Here is a 20925-nt window from a genome sequence, read left to right as displayed (position 1 = left end):
AGACCTCCCCAGTGTTTATTTCAGGCTAAAAACCTGTCTCTTATAATTTTATATCTGTTTCTTTGCCTCTCCCAGTAGATGTAGGTTTCCTAGAGTCAGGGCTCACATCGCAGTCATTGGTTACCTCCTGGGTCAGCCAACCTCAATGCTAGGAGTTCTATGACTTGCCAAAGAGCTTTTAACAAGGAATAAACTTGGGCATGTCCCCCCGCCTCCCACAACACTGTATTGTCCTCGCCTACGGGGCAGTGTTGCATCTCAACATCTGGTCAACCATTCTGGAAACGTCAGCAAGTGTTGCTCTGTATTTAAATGAGTTGCAGAAATCAAAGATATGTACAACACACACGTGACATCTTTCTGCCCCTACTTTTTGTCCCTTTCCATTCCTGTAATTAATGTATCTATTAGCCAGGTTTGGTCAAATCTTTTCGTATTACTGTAATTTTACAGCAGGACTCTGCCCACTCCACATTCAACAAAGATTTACTGAGCTCAGATGGGTCTGAGATACAGTTTTAAGTTCTGGAGATATCAAGATAGACAAGTTATATTCTTGGACTGGAGAAGGAAGAGAGACAGCGTGAAGACAGACAAACAGTGCATCATTGTATGATGAGAAGCCTGTATAAGATGCACAGAAAATCTTTGCACTTACCAAACACTAAAGTAATAAATTATCACATTGATTTCCTCTCCTGGTTTTCCTAATGGCAGGGACCAACCAGGTCCTTCACCTCGGTTCCTCCCCTGTGTCTGACACATAGTAGGTGCTCAGCCAATATGACTGACTGATGTGCGGATGGCACAAGAGAATGTTGGGTTTGCTGTGCATAAAGAGCTGGGAAAACTTCAGAAAGGAGATGCTTTGGCAAGATCTTAATGAATGATTAATTCTCTAGCTGGTGGCTAGAAGCGGAAAAGGTATTCCTTGCTGAAGTAAAGGAAGGGAAGTGACAGTAAGCTGTGTTTTCTGGGTGGGTGGAGCCTGGGGCTGGGACCAGCTGGAGTGAGGGTTGGAGAACAGGCCAGGCAGACCCTGTGGGGTCTTGGAAGCCTTCCCAAGGAGTCTGAAGTTAATCCTCTAGGCCATGGGAAGCCACTGGAAACACTCAAGGAACAGGAACAGATCTGCTAAGTTGAACATGCAATAATGCTTGCAGTTCAGTCACTGGAGATGTCCCCTATGTGCAATTAATTTCCAGAGTACGCTTTCTTATTAAAAATTGTTTAACACTGCATTTCAGTCCGCTAGAATGTGCTCAGATTCTGTGAGGAACTCTACAGACACCCCCTTAGTCATTAAGAGAAAGTAATAAAGAAGTTTCCTGTTCATTCTGAGCTACAGCAATGATCAAGGTTAGTTTTCCCTACCATAGGTAAAATGGTTTTTTATTTGCTTAAAGTAATTCCATCCCAGAGTATTACATCTCAGAATTTAGGGGGAGTCAATGATATTTGCAGAATGGCGGTTCTTCAAACACTTGGTTAACTGAGTCTCCTGATGATGTTCTTCCCCACTGTGGAAAAGGTAATTCAGCTAAATGAGTGGTCTGGTCATAGCACTTTCTGGAAATAATTAAAGATGACACTCTTTCGGCTTGGTTTACTTTTTAAAGGCAAAAATCTACTCTGATTTGCAAATTGGTCCAATTACACCAGTATCATGTATTTTGTGCAGCCTCTGGAGTACCCACTGGTGGAAGGTTCTTTTTAACCATCCAGAGGCATATTCTCATATTCATTTCAGAATAATAAGGTGTTTAAATATTTATTTCTTTCCAATAACTGGGAAGGCCTAGGCTCTTAATTTTAATAAATTCTGTCCAAATCATGTTGAGTCCCTCCTTCAAGGATATTAGCATGAAATTTCCCTTATAGTAATGATGTTCACATCAGAGACCCACATTTCACCCCCAGCTCTGCCACTAACTAGCAACCTTGGGAAAAATCACACAACCACTTGTGAATTCCTTTTGATGATTTTTAAATTTTCCTTCCGGCTCTAAAATTCTGAGTACGTTTTAAGAGATCTGATTAGTACAAGAAGGTAGAGATGAATTAGTTACAGAACTACAAATTGCGGCAGGAGAAACCGATGTTTATGGTGTGCAGTTATTCCTTTTCAGTAACTCCTAATGGTCAGAAACTCTGGAGTAGGCTGATTTTGGAAGAAATTTTAAATCCTTATATAGAACTGCTCATTTATTGCACAGGTATTAATTGGAGACTCATTATATGCCAGGCATTATGTTAAAGGCTGAGAATACAATGACAAAAAATGTGGAAAGAAATCCCCAGCCTCCAAGAGCTCATTGTTTAGTGGGGGAAGGTGACAATTTTAGATAAGAAATAACAATAAACTAGAATAAGTATTATCGTGGGATCCCAGCTATGAAGACAAAAGATATAGCTCAGATCAAACCTAGGCTATAAGTCAGGGAAGGCTTCCCTGCAGATGGGTTGTCTAAGCTGAGAATATGCATCCTTGTGACTTTTATTTGAGAAACTATATCGAATAGAGCATGCAATAAAAATATTTATTTGTCCCAGGACCAGACTAAGTGTTTGAGACTAAAAGAGCTTGTAGAGAAGAATCTGAGTACATCTCATAAATGCACATACCCTCAAATTTTACCAATCAACTGATCATAAATTCACTGCCTCCCAAGGGAATTCTTCTCTTGAATCAAATTCAACGGTATGGGTGACAATATTATTTAAGAGATAATCATTCCTTGTCTTCCTATACCTAAGACCCTACACAGCTACTCAAAGAGTACGTAATAGGTGAATGGGAGGCGTTCTGGAATGATTTGTTCATTAATAATGAGTTTTAACTTTTCAAAGCCCTTTCTCATTTTTTAATCTCCCTTTATCGTTTTATTTGTAGGACAGGAATTACACTGCACTGCCACATGACCCTAGAGATTATGAAAATTCATCTCTACAACAGGTGTCATGTTTTCTAGAATAGACCTAATTGCAAATATTTTCTGGCCAACACATTTATATTCACATGCATCATAGCATGAGTTATGAGATTTAGCTTGGTTAAAATGGTCACCACATGTTACAAAGATAGCTGAAAACCAGGTTCAACTTCAACAGTCCAGGAGATACTATGTCATGCCACCGGAAAAGCAGAAAAAGACCTACAATTTAAAATCAATCCAGTTTTAAGTTGCTTTGATATCCAAGTTGCTTCCTAGTGATTCATTGGATGTAATACCCACAAACAAACACATCTACGGGGCTAATAAAATGTTAGTTTGAAAGCTTTGCAAACTTTTAAAGTAATAATAGTATTTCACTTATTTTATAAAAGAAGAAAGATCACAGGAATTACCTCCATTTTAAGTGCCAGTGCCTTAATTTATTGTTTCCTGGTTTCATAGTATTATTTAGCATTTGCCTTCTTCTTTAACTTTTCTTACTTCTTCATCTTTTCTGCCCAATTAGATCAAGGTTCTTTGAGGGGTGGTAGGACTGTATTCTTCCTCTAGAATGCCCAAGGTTGAAACTATTCAGCCTTCAGTGAGTATTTGCTAATGTCTGTAATTAATTAAAAAACCTGGAAACCAATTAGCTATAGAATTACAATTTGTAATGACATTTTAAACAGTGTGTCACAAACTTGAATATGTATAAGAATTAACAAGGGAAGTTTGTTAAACTAAGATTCCTTAATCCCATTCATGTATATTCTTTTGTCTTAAATCATTTCCTCCTCTTCCTCTCTATTATTATTATTACTTTTTTTTTTTCTAGCAAAATAAACTTAGGAAAAATGAGGCTTACTAGGGCCTAGTTCTGTGCTGGTGTTTCTTGCAGAGAAACAAGTTGACTTACCATAGCATAGGTTAAGTAGCCTTGGGCTTCGAGCCTCCACCCCCATTGTTTTTTCTTCAATAACTACTTATTGTGTGCCTACTGAATGCCAGGTATGTTCTAGGTCCCAAGACTAAACTGGTCAACAAAATGTACAAAGACTTTGCCCTCACAACCCTTAGATTCTAGTTGCAGGGGAGGGTAGACAATAGCCGAATAAATTTTAACATTGTCTCAGATATTGTTGAGTGTCATAAGGACAATGAAACAGGCTAATGTGTGACAAGAAGTACTGTTGAGGAGGGGGCTACTTAGAGTAGTGATTTTCAAGCAGTGTGCCGAGGCACACTAGTGTGTATGAGAGGATGTCAGGTGTACCACGAAAAATTTTAAAGATCATTAAGTAATTATTGTTGAATGAAGTTCAAAGTACAGTAAGTATATATTTTTGAACTATTTTTTCTGATCAACATAGTTTAAGTGTGCCATGGAAGTTTAGCTATAGGTTCAAGTGTGCTGTGATTTTAAAAAGGCTGAAAACCCTTGATTTAGAGTGAGGTCTACAAGAAGATGACATGTTAGCTGATAATTAAAAGACCAGAAGGAACCAACCATGCAAAAGACCTTGGGGGAAGAGCTTTCCAGGAAGAGAGAACAGCAGATGCAAAGGTCCTGGGGCAGAATGGGTGTCTGAGGATCAGCCAGAAAGCCAGAATGTCTGGAACTTGAGAGGGAGCACGTGAGCTGACAATTAAAAGACCAGAAGGGACCAACCATGCAAAAGACCTTGGGGGAAGAGCTTTCCAGGAAGAGAGAACAGCAGATGCAAAGGTCCTGGGGAAGAATGGGTGTCTAAGGATCAGCCAGAAAGCCAGAATGTCTGGAACTTGAGAGGGAGACTGGTCAAACTCATCTACCAGGTACAAGACGATGGAGCTAGCTTGGGATGACCTCTGTGGGAAGCTGAAAATACATTCCTTGCTGTCATGGAGTTAAGGAGGGTTATATGTTTAATAAATGTTATACAAACACTTCCGTTAAAAGTAACCTTATGATTGTAACTCCTCACTCATGAAAAATAGTTTATTTCATAGTTCTTGGTACTGCAAATTAACTCACTTTGAATTTCCTTGAGTTATCATTGATTTATCATTCATCGGATGACTCAAATGTCATAAAATCAGGTCAAATAAAATGGTGTGACCCTGTATTTGAGAACTTAGATACTTTTCTAAAAGAGGGATACTTATTCCATAACTTCAAAATAAATTACATAGCATGTACTTCAATTCTCGTTTTAGATTATTTTTCAATTGCATTGAAATTGCAATTTTCAATTGCTGCATTGATTTTTCTTATCACTCTGACTGGACATCTACCAATTATTATTATTAATACTACTATTATTCCCACTAAGCAGTTTTCATTTGTCTCAGTAACCGGGCAACTAAAGAAAAAATGAGTCAAGGACAGGCACGTTATTGGTATGTGTGAAGCCCCTCCCTGGGGGCTGCTTCTGAAGTGAGAAGATAGCTGCTTAGCTTCAGGAACCATTGATCACTGCTCTTCCTTAAGCTGTCTCAGAAAAGGGCATCCCAGGTGACAGTGGGCCTTCTGTGATAAGGGTCTGTCCCCTGGACATGGGAATCTGCTCACAGTCTCATTTCACAGGGTGCACCAGATGGCAAATGACTTTATCTATGCAGACCAGATCTAGACCGGAATCCCAATCACGTCCCCTGACTCCCTCCACACGGCTGTGAAGATCTGGAGTTTCCCTCTGAGGGTTGCTGGATTTAATAAGAGCGTGTGCGTGTGTGGGCGTGTGCCTGCTTGTCTGACTTTGGTTATACGTTACGCTGAAGTTCTAAATGCAAAGCCTTCTCTACTTGTGCCTGGCCAACCTGGTTAGAGATCAATGGCTTCCAATCAAATGGCTTCCAGGAGAATAATGGCAGAATAGAGATGGAGTCGCTGCCGTGACAGACGTGCGATAAGATAGAAATGAGATGGTGGAACGTTGGTGGGAAAAGATCTGGGAGAGGGATTGGGAAAGAAGAGAAAGACCCCATCTTACAGAAAATGAAATGCCTTCATTATCTTGAGAATCTTGGAATAGCCTTCGTTTAGTCATCCTGGAATTACAGTTGCAGCTCACATCGTTTGTGAAAGAGGACGTAAGGAATACGACCGTGGAAAGGGATATTTAAACTTCAACCCATGCTGCTCATCACTGACTTCCTTGTAGCTCATCGTTCAACAAAAGCACATAGTGATTTAATCTTAACAGTAACAGTCTGCGGCCTGGAGACAAGACTATCATTGCAGACAGGCTGCAGTTTGTGAAATTCAGGTGCTAGGGATTAGGACCACCTGTTGAATTTAATCTTGGACTTATAACATTAATAACATCATGTAACTGAACATAAACACTACATATTTATCAGTCTTTGGGACCTCCTGCTAGAGATGTGTGAACATTTTCCTAGATAATATCTGTAACTCTCTCCAGACTCTGTAAGTCAATGGCAAATAAAAAGTCTGTTGGAATTCTGATCCAATATGCAGCAGCATATGGCTGGTAGTCACCATGCTCAGCATATCCTATACTTTTTCTGAGGCCTGATGTGAGAGTGGAAAAAAAAAAACAATCCGAGTATCATCTGGCAATAGTGTAAGAATAAAGTGTTCATTTCTTGCTCTCTCAATCTTTTATAATTGAAAAAACATTCCTAGAAATATTCTAACAAATGATTTCTACCTCTGCCTAAGGGAGAGTGTAGAAGATTGCAAATAAACCTAAGTAAACAGCAACTTTTGGAGAGAACATAAACAACCCTTCATCACGAACCTTCAAATGGCCGTGGGAAATGGATCTTGGCCCAATTTCTGGTCAGCTAAATGGTAGCAGCAAAGAGGATCAATGAATGCATTTTGAATAGAGTTTACATTTAGCTTGGTGGGACAATTGGGATGATGTCTAGAGAGGAGGCATAAATTTCAAGATCGACATTGGATCCTTTGCTGGGGTGAGGTCAGCTCCTCTGAAACCTTTGGGCATGGAATTTTGTGAGATGTTGATTTTCCACAAAAGAATTTCATTTGATATTGATAATTATCTGTACATATCTGCCCCTGATAAGAATTCCAATGACATTTATACAATATTTATCATTCATATAGCATTTCATAGTTTTTAAAACCCTCTTCCTACAGATTATTTCAATTCCCCACAGACTTTCAACGTTTTTTCCAAAAAATAAAAAAGGCTGTTCTTCATTTGAATGTAATAAGGGTCTGATATATTGAAAATGGAATCAAGTATATTTGTGTGAATAAAACTTGTTCTGACAATGAGCATGGGAGCCTTATGCTTTGTATTAAGCTATCAATAGCTGGTGTCTGTCTGGACCTAGAACGTAAGGAGAAAAGTATTAGGGATATCGGCCCAAAAGCAGATCGAAGCTTTCAGTGAATTTACCTTTTGACACCCCCATTAATCAAAGCTTCAGAAGTGTTAGCTATTTCCACTAAGCAACAGCCATGAAAATCTGCAAGTTCAATATATCCATCACCCGCTGGTGGCACATAAATATCGCATCCATCCACAGCCTGCAGTCAACGTCCGAACTTTCCCATAACTCCAGTCCTTATTGGGGGGGGGGTCTAAGAGGGGGTTGCATGTGCAGATACAAAGTATGTAATCAATCATCAACTAAGAGAGAAAACCGAAGCTGTAATAGTAAAACTGATGGCTCTCTGCTTTGGGATTTTAATAGTCTACCCATACCCCACCCAACCCCCATCCCAGTTCTGCAAAAAAAAAAAAAAAATCACTTCCTCTTTTTTGCTTCCCTGAATTCTTCCAGGGCAAGTTCCACCTTTTCAAGTAAACTTTCCTTGATCCTTTCAAGGGCGTAATCTCTCCCATCTCGTCACCCCTGCAGTACTGTTTATATCCAGCATCTAACCACATACAGCATTCGTATTTATCAGCTAACCTCTTTATACATATTTCATGGTATATTGTTTTTCCCTCAGGCATTTAAAGATCCCCAAGGCAGAGTCCTGCCTTAAATTCTCTTGTGCCCTTTAAATCTTTTCTGTGTGTGTGTGTGTGTGTGTGTGTGGTTTTTGGCCGGGGCTGGGTTTGAACCCACCACCTCTGGCATATAGGGCTGTCGCCCTACTCCTTTGAGCCACAAGCACCGCCCTGTACTTTAAATCCTGAGAAGTGAGTGGCTCCCACAGGTGAGGGGCAATGTTTTGATAGTCACTTTTTAAAAAAAGTTTGGCTTTTTTATGCCTGGTAAGACTAATCTTTTCACAGACAAGGAGCATCTGCTAAATGTTACTGTTCACAACCACAAAATTTAGTAAAATGAAAAGTAGACTAGTTCGGAGATTTCAAGAAAATCCTCTACCTTTACAGAGAAGATGCAGGGTGGAATTGTGTTTTAATAAAAATATATTAGCAGCCGCAAATATCTAAGGATACTTTTAAACCATATTAAGATATATCCAGAATCAGGAAACTTGGTTAGCATTCTCCCAGAGGCTCCACACACTGAAACCAGAGATCTATTATTCCAGAGAAAGGAGGCTCAATTTTTAAAAATTCGTCTTATTAATTATTAGCCAAAGCAGGCAGCAGCTTCCCAGAAGGCAAAGGAGAGCAGGCTGTCTGCCGCTGGAAGATGAGTTTGCGCCTCAAGCCTCCCACCCCTGCCCGGGCACCGCTCCCCGGGGCTGGGAGACTCAACCCAAGCGCTTCCATCCTGCCGGGCAACGCTACTGGTGCCATCCCCAGCCTGCTCCCACCTAGGGGGCGACTCGGCTGTCAAACCCGAGGCTTCAGGAACCCCAGGTCCACTGCACCTGCAATTCTGGGGACCGGAGGATTCTAGTTCCCCGGGCTGGTTCTGTTAGAAAATTAGGCTTTGGGGTCCACTCACCTCACCCCTATTTCCTGAAAAACTTTGCATCCTTCTCCAAATAATAACCCCTACCAAATAGAAACTAGCCCACCGCCCAGGGGGTCCACTCCGCTTTCCAGCCTCCGAAGGGCGCCTACTCACGGCACCTCCCAGCCCCGGGGAAGAGGGAAGGTTCAGGTGCGCGGGCGTCGCAGGCAGGGTGGCGGGCTGGCCATCACCTTGTGGTCCGCCACGCCAAGGTACCCGTCCAGCGGCCGCGGTCCCGCGGGGGCCCCGGGCCGCGGCTGGGGGCTGCTTTCCGCCGCCGGCTGCGAGCTGCCGGTCGCCTGCTGTTGCTGCTGCTGCTGCGGGGACCGCTCCTTCTGGCCGCCAAGGCTGCTGTATACGAGCAACAAGCTGGTGCACATGGTGGTGAGCGCTAAACACACTGCCAGACCATGGCGCTGCGGGGCGGGAGAGAGCAGAGGACAGAGGCTGAGCGCGGACCCGGGAGGAGCGCGCCCGGCGGGGACACCTGCGCTCGGGTCACACTGGAGGGGACGGTGGGGGTTCCGGGTGTCCCGCGCCCTAGCCCCGCCGTGCGCAGCCAGGGCAGAGGCACAGTCCCCGCGCGTACGGCAGGGGATGCTCCCGGCGCGTCGCCGCTCTCTGAAGCCGCCGCCGTCGCCCCCGCCGCCGCCCAGATCTCCGGGAGGAGGACAGGTGGTGCGCGGCGCCGGGGTGAGCGCGCCGGAGCAGAGGCAGGGGCTGCGGGCCGGGATTTGCGCGAGGGGTCCCTCTGCTCCGGCCGAGCGGCTGGAATCTTCAGCCCTCTCACCTTTCCTTTCCTGGGCCCCTGGGGCTCTCTCTACCTAGGTGATCTTTACAAGTTTGAAATCCGACAAGGAAACCAAGAAAGTCTTCAAAGGTTCCCCCTTCCCCGCCCCTCTTAGTAGTTGTCAGGCTGTTGCTTTCGGGCGGTCCCCATCCCCGGCGCCGGCTGCCCACTCTGCCGCCGCTCCTCCGGCTCTCAGCCAACCTCGGACCTCGCCCGAGATCCAGGAGCCGAGGCAGCCCCCGTTTCCATCCTGGCTCTGGCGTTCCGAGCCAGGGGGAGCTGGTGGGGACCCGGAGCAGGTGGAAAGTTGTCCCTTTGTAACAGGCGATCTCGCGGAGCAGGGGTAGGCGCCCCGAAGCTCCCCGCTGCGCCCCGGGGACGCGGAGCCCGGGGACCCCCGCCTTGCCCACGGGAGTTGCGACACCTGACTCACCATCAAGGTCTTCATTTTGGGCACCTCTTTTCCCGGAATCCTCAGGCACGCGCGTCCGGGGTCACTTTTTCTTGGAGGGTTTCCATGGTGGGTGACGGGGCAGAGGCGGCTCTGAGCCCCGCCGGGCGGCCAGCAGCGGCTGAGCGGGCGAGGGAGCTGCAGGAGCCGCCGGACCCGGGAAGCGCCGCCGTGGCGGAGATTAGAGACAGAATTAAAACTGAACCGGACCCTCGTAGTCTCTCAGCGATCCACACAACTGCCGCCTGCCGCCGCCTGCTGGGTCCTAAAGACCTCTACACCCCCGTCCCCGCCCCCCAATTACAATCTTTTCAGCAGACCGAAATTTCTGAGCGGGAGTTCACAGGGCCAGTGTACCCACCTTAGTCTGAGTGCGTATTTGTCTTTTAAGAAGTCATCTAGCAAAAAGGAAGGAGAGCCTGGTTGATTCTGAACGCAATAGGCATTTGAAAATTGGCAAACTAAATTTTCTGTTTTGTGATTTTGATAAAAACAAGCAGCCTCCTAAATGCCAATAGCTCTATTTATAGCTTTTGCAATTATGTTCACAGAATGGAGAAATCTAAATTAGTTTCATAAGAAATTATTTATTATTTTAGTTTTCCAGTTGTACCCTTTTAAAATTTTATCTTCCCCCTTAATTTTACTTTATAAAATCCAGTGATTCTCATTCAACCTTTAGAACGTAATATTTCATCTAAATTATTTCATTCCTTATTTGCTTTAACTATTACAATTTATATTTCTACCCGATCTTGGAGGTTCCTGGTGCTCATCTGAATGATTTTAGAGTTTTAAAGACAGTCAGCACCATCATATTTGCATGACTGCCTGGCCTTGTAGATTCATCCTAATCTGGTGAAGAATTTCTCGATCTACAGCTGCTTTTGGCTCATTTCATAGGAATCCTCAGGTCTTTGGTGCTATCCTGATGTTCGTCTCCTGAACTGCACATAGTTTCACATTCAGAACTTCTATGAAAACAAAAGGCATAGTTATTGTTTTATGTCCGGAAACCCGTATCCACAGCCTGTTTGAAAGGTATGCTCTCCCCTCCTTTGCATTACAGATGGCATTTGTTAAATGTCTAATTTAGCTAAAAACATATTGCTTATGAAATTGCTCAGTGAAAATAGTTGTCTTAATGTATTACTTAACATCTCACCTGTGGCAGCCCAATGTGAGAGATTACATTAAGATGGAAATGATCAGCGGGCTAACTGAACCATGGGCACAGTAAGAGCTTTCTCAAGGCCAAAAAAGGCATTACAATCCCTTTTTAATCTTTGCTAATCTATTGCCCGACGGATGATACAACAGGAACTATTTTTATCTTATGAGGCATCCTTCCATACTTAGTATTAAGGAAGTTAAAACATGGGTGCAGCAATGAATATCAGTCCGACATGTCTGAGAGAGGGCAAGGAAGCACATGATTCAGCTTTTCAAGGAAAAATACAACATTGGGGACACTGTCCAACATTGCCAGCCTTGGAGCTGTTTACTCAATTTGTGCTTTAGGCGTGAATAGCTCCAGTTGTTAGGGCAGGGAAGCAGGAGCCGGAGGAGGATCTTATCCGGCCTTGGCAATTCTTTACCGTGTGGTTGCACTTGACACTCAGATTAATGAAACAAAGGACCAGCTTGAGGAATCACTGTACGCAGATTATCTGTGGTTCTCCAGGGACCCTTTGGAGATGCTACTCAAAGCAGCTCCTGCATTTTTCAGGATTGTCCCCCTTCCCTCTAACAAGTTGCCCAGTGACTGATAAAACAATCCTAATGTAGTTTGCCAGGGCAAACAGAGGCATCATATTTATGATTTAAGCTCATGGCGGCTTATTGGACACCTGTTACACTGTCTGACCAAATTCATTAAGCATATGGGTCCCCCCCATTGGGATAGCAGTTAGCTTGTTGCTAAACTACTTATGAAATGGCCACAGTATATTTTAAAATCTAATTCTGAGGCGGATTTGAAAGATTTTAAGGTCTCTGGCTTTTAAATACTTGTTTAGATGAATGTGATGGTTTTAGGCATTCTGACCTGCGAGCCAAATGGACAAGGTGAGGCGAGGGAAGGACAGATAAAGAAAACAAGTAGCCGTTGTTGATTCAATTCAATGATCTTTCAGGATCCCCTGGTATCTGGTGGTTCTGTGTTATAGAATACAGAAATGAATAAAGCACAGACCTTCTCTAAGGCTCACAAGCTAATCTGTGCATGTGTATTAAGACAAGATCATAAATAAATGATAAAAGAGAACTATAGATTTAACATACATTTATCAAGCACTTCCCAGATAAGTGCTGTGAACCTTTATGTTGCAAAGAACTAGGAATAATCAACATACTTGATTTGTTTTTCAACTTCCAAATGACTGCTTCTTTAAATTCTGAGAGCTTTGATATTTCAAGGGCATTTTCCTATGTTTATGTAACTTTATGTTCACCTTTAAGTTAACAATTTGAATAGGCAGAGGAGGAAACAGGCAGCATTCGCAAACACTGACTGACTTGGAGACAAGTGGCCAAGTCAATGAACCTTTTTCTAGTTCCTCTAACTTGCACAGCTCAATACAAAGTGAGTCGAGGAATCATCATTTGCTTCTCAAAATCCAGGTAGCTGAGATGGATGTCTCACCGTTTAAAATTTTGCCAGTTTACTGCCTCTGGTGCCATCACATCTAATCAAATAGGTTCCTGTTTCTGAAAAAAGGAAAGAAAAGAAAAGGGAAGGAAATTGACTGTTCCACGACGTAGGTTATATGATAAAATGAAGCTGGGAATTGATGAAACAAGGCACGTGGTAGGGAGCAGTGAGATCAAGCAGCTCAGAGGGAATGACGTCCTCTGCTCACAGCCACAAAAGGTATGACAGGGCTCCCCCAAGGAGGAAAACAGGCAGACGGCTGGAAACCCACGAGTTCTACCCACAACTCCTGAGATTCCTAAGCGGCTTCTCAGTTCAGAAATAAATGTGTCAAACATTTCAAAAATGGCTGAAAAGCAGTAAACTGAATAATGAAAATTGCATTTGAGATACAACTGTTTTCTACCTATGATCTTAGAGAAAAAGGGGAAAGTTCTACTTAAAAGTTCTACAAAAGCATTAAGTTTAATAATAGTAGAAAGTCTTAGAACAAATTTGATACCTATCCATTTGTGTCTGCAGCTTACTTAACTGTTTTCATTTCAGGGACTAAGCCTAGGGGGCCTGTTGGTTGAGAATAAGTCCCTGAAATCAGGCTTCCAAGACCTAGATTCTGATTTTGCCCCTTTGAGCTCAGTGACCTTAGGTTACATGGCTGTGCTTTAGTTTCCTCATCTGCAAAACAGTCTCTGCCTCAACGCTTTGCTGTGAAGGTGAAATGAGATACTGAAGTGCCTGGAGCAAAGCTGATAGAGCGATGTTAATAGGATTTTATAATGATAATTAATAAACTTGGCTTAAAAGCAAAACACTAAGGCTTGAGTTTTATTTTTAATAGTGGTATGACCTTAAACAAAGGACTTAAATAGCAAGCAGACTAGTAGGACACAACAACACCCAGCCCACAGGTTGTTAGAGCGCTTATTAAGACATTGTGTAAGTGATAGCTTTGTAAATTGTCAAGCTTTACATGAACTTAGGAAACAGCAACTCACTCATTCATTCCATAAACACCATTGAGCATCTACTATGTGCCAGGCATTCTGCTAAGCCCTGGAGATAGGAAGGAGACACAAAAAGATTCTGCCCATGAAGTTTCCATCTAAGTGAGGACAATAAAGTAATGTAATAGCATGCTGGCATTAGGAAGTAAAGTGGGATCAATGGTTAGAGGGTGTTTGTGCTATTGAAAGCACTGAGGGGTCAGCCGTGAGAGTATCTGGAGGAAGGGCATTTCTCAAAAAGGGAACAGCACATGCGAAGTCCATGCAGTATTAATAAAAAAAGGGGTTGCTTAGCATATTGAGGAGACAGTAAGGAGGCCTGTATAGCTGGGGTGGAGGGAGCCAGAGAGTGGTGGGGGAGGAGGGCAGAGAGGGAGTTTGGAGCCAGATGGTCTAGGACAGTGTTTTCCAATCTTTTTTATCTCCCAGCACACTTGAACCTGTAGTTAAACTTCAGCTTACATTTAAATTATGTTGATTTAAAAAAGTGAAAAAAGAATGATGCTTTGAATGTCTTTAAAAAATAATTTAATTCATGATCTTTAAACATTTTTGCAGCACACCTGAGGTCCTTTGGTGGCACGCCAGTTGAAAATCACTGTCTAGGACCTTGTAGGCTATGAAACAGACGGTGTGAAGGAAACAGTGTGGAGGGTGTTCAGGCAGGGGAAGGTGATGGATCTTTAAGATCTGGAAAGATGAAGTGGCTGCTGTGCGGAGAATGGCTTTGGGGGAAGCAAGAGTGGATGGGGGGACCAGTGAGGCTACTGAGGGGGGTCCTGGTGCTTTAGGAGTGACTGAATTCAAGATTTGCTGATTATTATTATTACTTTTGCAGTTTTTTGCCGGGGCTGGGTTTGAACCCGCTATCTCTTCTGGCATATGGGGCTGGCTCCCTACTCCTCTGAGCCACAGGCACTGACCATTGGCCGATTATTTTAAAAAAAGATTTGCTGATTATTAGGCATGAGATACTAGAAGCAGAGGGGAGGCATGGAAAATTGGGTGCTTTGGTGCTAGGCAGCTGGGAGAATGGAGCTGCTACTTTCAAGATGGAAAAACGCTGTGAGGGAAGCAGATACGGGGCTGGGAATGGAGAATTTGGATTCAGACATACCTGGTGTCGGATGTCACAGGCAGTAGCAGTGCAGGCATGATGGTGGCTTGGAGACAGGAACATGTGCACTGGACATCACAAGTTTGAATGGACTGGGATCACCTGGGAGTGAGTCACAGAAGAGAAGCAGTCATAGGCCTGAGAGTTCCAAATTCCAGGTGCCCAGAGAAGGAGGAATCATAGCAACCAGAGGAGTGAAAACCATGAACGACTTCGGAACCTGATTTGATTTAGGTGGCTGATTAGTTTCATTTTAAATGGATTTTCCACGCCAAGACAATCATTTATGTTCTCGACCATTTTCCAAATTTTATTATTGGGTCAAGCATAGTTAGCAATATGCATTTACTTATTTGTTATTGATCTTCCCTGCTAGGCTATACATTTTCTGTCCTACTACTGTTTATATCCACCAAGCCCAGCACATAACTTGAGGATAAGAATGTTAATCGCTAGCATTTATGCAGCCCTTGCCATACACCACCACTACTCTAAGAACTTTGCATGTGTTAACTTACATAGTCTCCTCAACAACCGCAGGAGGTAGGGACCATTACTATCCCTCTTTCACAAATGAATGAACCACAAATCAGAGAGTCATTTGTCCAAGAGTGCCCAGATAGTAAGTGGTGGCTTTGAGCTAAATGAACATTTGTTAGACAAGTAAGTATGTATTAAATGATGAATGAATAGTAGCTTTTGGAAACTTCCCATAACCATGTTCTACTGAACTCTAAGCTGGTCTGACTTACGACTAGTGTATGTCTGGTTAAAATCCAGTCTTTAGATAATATAACCAATGAGAGTTCCTCATTTTGTGATATATACATTTGGCTATTTTTATTTTTTTAATACACATACATATGGTAAAAGGCAAAAAGATTAAGGGTACAGCTTGATGTGTTCTGAAAGAATTGTACAATTAAGTACTATCGCTGTTACGATAAAGATCATTTCCCATCCCTGCAGACAGTACCCTCAAACTTCCTAACAATCATGCTACCCTCAACCAGCAAACAGGGAGATACTGTTCTGGTTTTTATCACTGTGGATTAACTTGGCCTATCCTAGAACTTAATATAGATGGCACCATACAGGAGATACCTTTTATTCTATTTCTTTCACTTAGCATAATATTTTTGAGGTTTTTCTCCATTGTTGGGTTAAGTTATTAACATTAACAACTTAACTTTAACAATTAAATTTATTGTCGAGTACCATTCTACTGTGAGAATATAGCAACATTTTAAAAAATCTATATTGTTAATGAACATTTGGTTTGCTTCCAGTGTGGGGTTCTTAAGCCCACAGCTGCTAAGAACTTCCTTGTACAAGTCTATTTGCAGATGTAAGCTTTCATTTTCCTGTGTGACTACTTAGGAGTGGGACAGTTGAGTCATATGATTGGCATACAGTTAACTTTAGGAGACATTGTCAGGTGGTTTTCCAAAGGGGCTGCGTCATTTCCCATTGCCACCTGCATGAAGAAGATTTCCAGTTGTTCCACATCCTGGTCAGCACTTGGCATGGTCAGTCTTTTTAATGTTATTTGCATTTCAAAATATTTCTGTAATTTTCAAGATGAAGTCACAGATCTTTGCTCATGACCTCCAGGATCCTCCCTGACTCTGTGTCTACCGTTCCTCTTAATCTCATCTCCTGACTCTATACAAGAACCCTTGGCGGGGTAGGGTGGGGGGGTGCCCATAGCTCAGCAGTTAGGGTGCTGGCCACATACAGGGGCTGGTGGGTTTGAACCTGGCCTGGGCCCGCCAAATAACAATAACAGCTACAACAACAATAGCTGGGTGTTGTGGTGGGCGCCTGTAGTCCCAACTCCTTGGGAGGCTGAGGCAAGAGAATTGCTTAAGCCCAAGAGTTTGAGGTTGCTGTGAGCTGTGACGCCATGGCACTCTACCAAGAGGCGACATAGTGAGACTTTGTCCAAAAAAAAAAAAGAACCCTTGGAACTAGCCATAAAAACTGTTTTTTGAATTTATAGTATTTATGGTCACTCAGGGAGTCTTTTAAGAAGTCCCTCTCCCTCCAGCCTACCTTTTCCTTGTGTCCCATTGTCCCTGTACCAGCATCCCTTATGTCCCCAACCTCCAATCAGGTAGTGAGACTTCTCTTGGATGCTGCCATAAATTGGTTAAAAGCACAAGTTTGGGTCACACAGAGCAGGTTTGGCACAGCCTCTGACACTTAAACTCTCAAGTGACCAAGAGAAGCCGGTGATGGTTGTTCCCAGTTCCCTCATTTGCAGCAGGCCGGTGGTCAAACCTTTCACAGAGTGGCTGGATAGATAGAATGCACTCCTGCATGGAGGGTGCTCACCGCCCTCCTGGCTATACAGGCGGGTTGATCTGAAGGTGTGCGTTTCATGGGGGACTGCCAGTTTGGCATAAAGGGAGGCACATTCATCCTTCAAATGTTTATTGAGCTTATAATGAAAACACGAGCTATTAATAATCTGTATTGTGTGCCTGCTGGCAGGCATCTTGCTTATCACAGGAAGCTGCTTACTTAACCCTGATGATTACTGTCTGCGGTGGTAGTGAGACCATCTCTACTTTACCAATGAGGAAACAGATGTAGAGAGGTGAGGCCTTTCGCCCCAAGGTACCTGGTTGGAAAGTGACAGATCAAGATCTGACCAGGTCATTCTGACGGCAGAGCCCTCCCTCACACCACCCCCCCCACATCGTACATCCCACTGTTTTCAAAATGCCCTGACTCTGAGCCTTCCACCAGGTGCCAGGGATACGAAGAGGAGGAAGACAGCCCTCACCGCGGAGACAAACCCATAGTGGTAATTATAACTTGATGTGAGTTATAAACAAAGAAGTAGAAGGATGCAGAAGATGGACACTTAGCCATAGGAGGGTAGTTCATATGGGATTTCTGGCAAAGAGGAAATGCTTGGCTGTTCTTAAAGGATCACTAGCAAATGGTGTTTCCAGGGAGAGGGGACAGCACAAACAAAGTCAGGAAAGCACGGCAGCTTGTGATAGGTGCTGGGGACAGACAGGCACTTTGTGGGTGAGGCAGGGAGTTGTCAGAACCAGGATGGTTCTGTACAGTTGCACAGTTTCTGCACAAGGAAACACATCTAAGTGGGCATCACTCACAGACATTGCAGATTTATGTACTTACTTTGTCAGTTTCCTTAAACATGACCATAAAGCATCTTGCTTTATGAGTATCAGAATGTCACAATTTTCCAATAGATAGGGGTAAAGTGTTGCAAGTAATCGGAGCCTGTATACATGTGCACAAAAGTGTTGTTAAGACAAGGAGTAGTCCTGTCAAAACCGCTTTCTTGGTGGGTGTCGCTGGAGATAGAAGAAGGATGGATTTGTGGGAGGGAAAGAGACCAGAGCCAGCTGGGAGATTGTTGCAGAAATTCAGATGAGAGAGAAAAGCTTCAGCCACAGCAGTGTTGGTCAGGATGGATTCAAGAAATTCTTAGGCAGGTATTATGTTGCAATGGCTAAAGTGGCTTAAATCTTCACTTTGCAGAAGAGGATTTATAAATATAAAGCAGTGCTTTTCCATGCAAAATAGTGTGTAGAATTCTGGTCACATATCACAATGATATGGAATAATAAAAAATGGCTTACATCTTGTCTTAGCTGGAGTTCTCTGGGAAGCACAGGCTGGGATAAGGATCCACGTGCGGTAATATCTGGCGGGTGAAGAGAACCCAGTGGGGAAGTAGAGCAGTGATGGGAGAAGGGACGGCAGCCAAGAGTGGTGCGTTATGAGCAAGTTACTGCTCTCGGCAACTGAAGCTCTGCCCTGCGGGGAAAATTCCGGCAGCTGGTGCGGAGTTCGAGCCTCAGTCATTCCACCCGAGAGGTGAGGGGACGGTGGTATTCATTCCGTCTCGGGGCTGCTGTGGCATAGGCAGGGCGTATGTGCTTCCTTGGCACACACAGCCTGCAGCACAGCTGGCGGGGCAGGCGGGCTCCGGGGGCTGGGGGTCCCTCCGGCAGACATGCAGGTGCTGGAGGCTCAGAGATGTGGGCGGGACACCAGCAGCATGTGCTGCCTGTGGAAATTGCTCTTTACAGTTTTCAGGGGATTCAAATTCATCATGTCATTTGAACCTCCCAGTAACCTTATGAGGTAGAGAAAATGCGTCGTTTCCAGATAAGGCTGGCGTGGCTTGTTACCTCTCCTTGGTCAGTTCCTCCTGTTTCCATAGCTGCTACTCCAAATGGAAACACCTCTCCTTTTTCTCACTACTGATTAGTTTAGATATCCTCCTGCCTGGCACCGTGGCTGGTGCCTGTAATTTCAGCACTCTGGGAGGCTGAGGCGGGTGGATCGCCTGAGCTCAGGAGTTCAAGACCAGCCCGAGCAAGAGCGAGACCCCGTCTTTAAAATTAGCCAGGCTTTGTGGTGGGCATCTGTAGTCCCAGCTACTCAGGAGGATGAGGGAAGAGGACTGCTTGTGCTGAAGAGCTTGAAGTTGCTGTGAGCTATGATGCCATGGCATCTACTGGGGGCGACAAAGTGAGACTCTGTCTCAAAAAGAAAAGAAATAGATACCCGCCTCCTGATTGGGTTTGTGAGCAGCCACACTTAGCAATTTTGTATAACTCACCTTTGTTTTTCAGTGCCTAGCAAACAGCAGGTGCTTAGTTAGTGTGATTGTGAATGAATGAATGAATGACTGATAATTATCAACATCACCATGGTAACTTTGTGAAGCCTGAGATGGAGCCCCACAGCCACATAACCAGCTGGTAGTCACAGGGCTTCCACTCTCTCTTCTGCCTTCTTCTTCTAGAATCAGCACATTGTACCCCATAAATTAATTCATGTGCACAGTTATGATTTAATAAAAAAATGAAATGAGTTGCAATAATCATTTTGGTGCAAATGTTAAAAAAAAAAAAAAAGAAAACCAAACCAAAACAAAAGCTCCAGTTATCACAACACAGGGTGGGTCATCATTGTGGGAATGTATAGCCCCCTCCAGCATGTTGAGTGTGGAGTGTTTGAGGGTAGGTCAACAACCAGGACAGGAACCAGGAAACTTCAGAAGAGGAGCCCTTTTCACATTAGGAATTGATTTTATCATTATTATTATTACCTATAATGTCTCAAAGTAAAATGGGAAAGGACAAATAGAGGCAGACAAGGTGACCCACGTTGAAAAAAAAAATACAAGATCTTCCTTCAAATATTACAGGACCATCCTGGCAGGACCCAATGTGACAATCTGAAGCTGAATGAGAACGTGCTATAAACGCCCTGTGCTCCTGGCTAAGCCGGAAGCAAGCCAAGGAGCTGTGGCCACCTTCAGGGTCGGGGGCTTTTGTGCTTTTTAGCACAGCCTGCAGCCTAAGGGGTGACAGCTGTCAGAGGGGAAACCAGTTTGAGTTTTCAAAATGAATTTCAAAGTGCTTTCTTGAGTGTCCTTGCAATATTTCTGCTAATGCAAAAGGATGATTGATCCATATGCATCCTCCTGCCTCTCTTCCCACGCTAATTTATGTCATTCTCGTGTCTTCTGACTTTTGTTTGGAAATGTTGCATATGCTGTTTAAAATAGCTGACTTGATTTAAGCAGCGTTGAAATGTTAAACCTTAAAAAGTCAACATTCATTTAAAAAGTCAATTTGAACCTTGCCTCTTCATCAAAAGATCTAAATTTGTGATTTTTCAAATTTCCTCTTCTCTGTGAAAACTGCACTTCACCTCTGTGTGAGGTTAAGGGTACAGTGAACAGGGAACTGGTGACTGGGTCTGTGTTTCAATCCCAGCTCTGCCGCTTACCCACTGTGACCTTGAGCGTGATCCTACAGCTCTCTTAGCTCCAATAGTCTCATCTGTGCCAGGGAGATGGTAGCAGTGTCTCCCTCGGAGGGGCCATTTTCAGGATTACAGAGGCCACGCGAGCAGCCCCTGCTCTGCCTACGGTGTATCATATTGGACACACTTAATCCTGACCACAATTCTTTCAGGCAGGTACTGTTATTACCCCCATGTACAGATTAGGAAACTGAGGCACAGATGGGCAAAGTATCTTTACTAAGGTCACATAGTGACCAAGTGGTGATGTCACAATTTGGACCCTAGCCCATAATGAACTTTAAAAACA

The 20925-nt window shown here is 43.7% G+C and overlaps 1 protein-coding gene across 3 annotated transcripts in view; it reads right to left on the bottom strand.

The window, feature by feature from the left end:
• The window catches only part of ST6GALNAC5 (ST6 N-acetylgalactosaminide alpha-2,6-sialyltransferase 5), a 140402-nt gene extending 130095 nt beyond the window's left edge, over positions 1-10307 (bottom strand). Inside the window, exons 1-2 of one of the 3 annotated variants that reach the window (XM_053592563.1) lie at positions 10019-10307; positions 8987-9211 (exon numbers count right to left, since the gene is read on the bottom strand). In XM_053592563.1, the coding sequence (XP_053448538.1) occupies positions 8987-9211; positions 10019-10033 (240 nt within the window). In that variant the 5' untranslated portion in view covers positions 10034-10307. The remainder of the gene's footprint in view (positions 1-8986; positions 9212-10018) is intronic. The other 2 variants (XM_053592564.1, XM_053592565.1) reach the window with 2 other exon arrangements.
• Positions 10308-20925: the final 10618 nt, after the last annotated feature.

This window comes from Nycticebus coucang, chromosome 5 (assembly GCF_027406575.1).
Source record: "Nycticebus coucang isolate mNycCou1 chromosome 5, mNycCou1.pri, whole genome shotgun sequence".
NCBI classification, from domain to species: domain Eukaryota; kingdom Metazoa; phylum Chordata; class Mammalia; order Primates; family Lorisidae; genus Nycticebus; species Nycticebus coucang.
The sequence above is the reverse complement of the archived record's forward strand: the minus strand, read 5'-3'. Positions and strand labels throughout refer to the sequence as shown.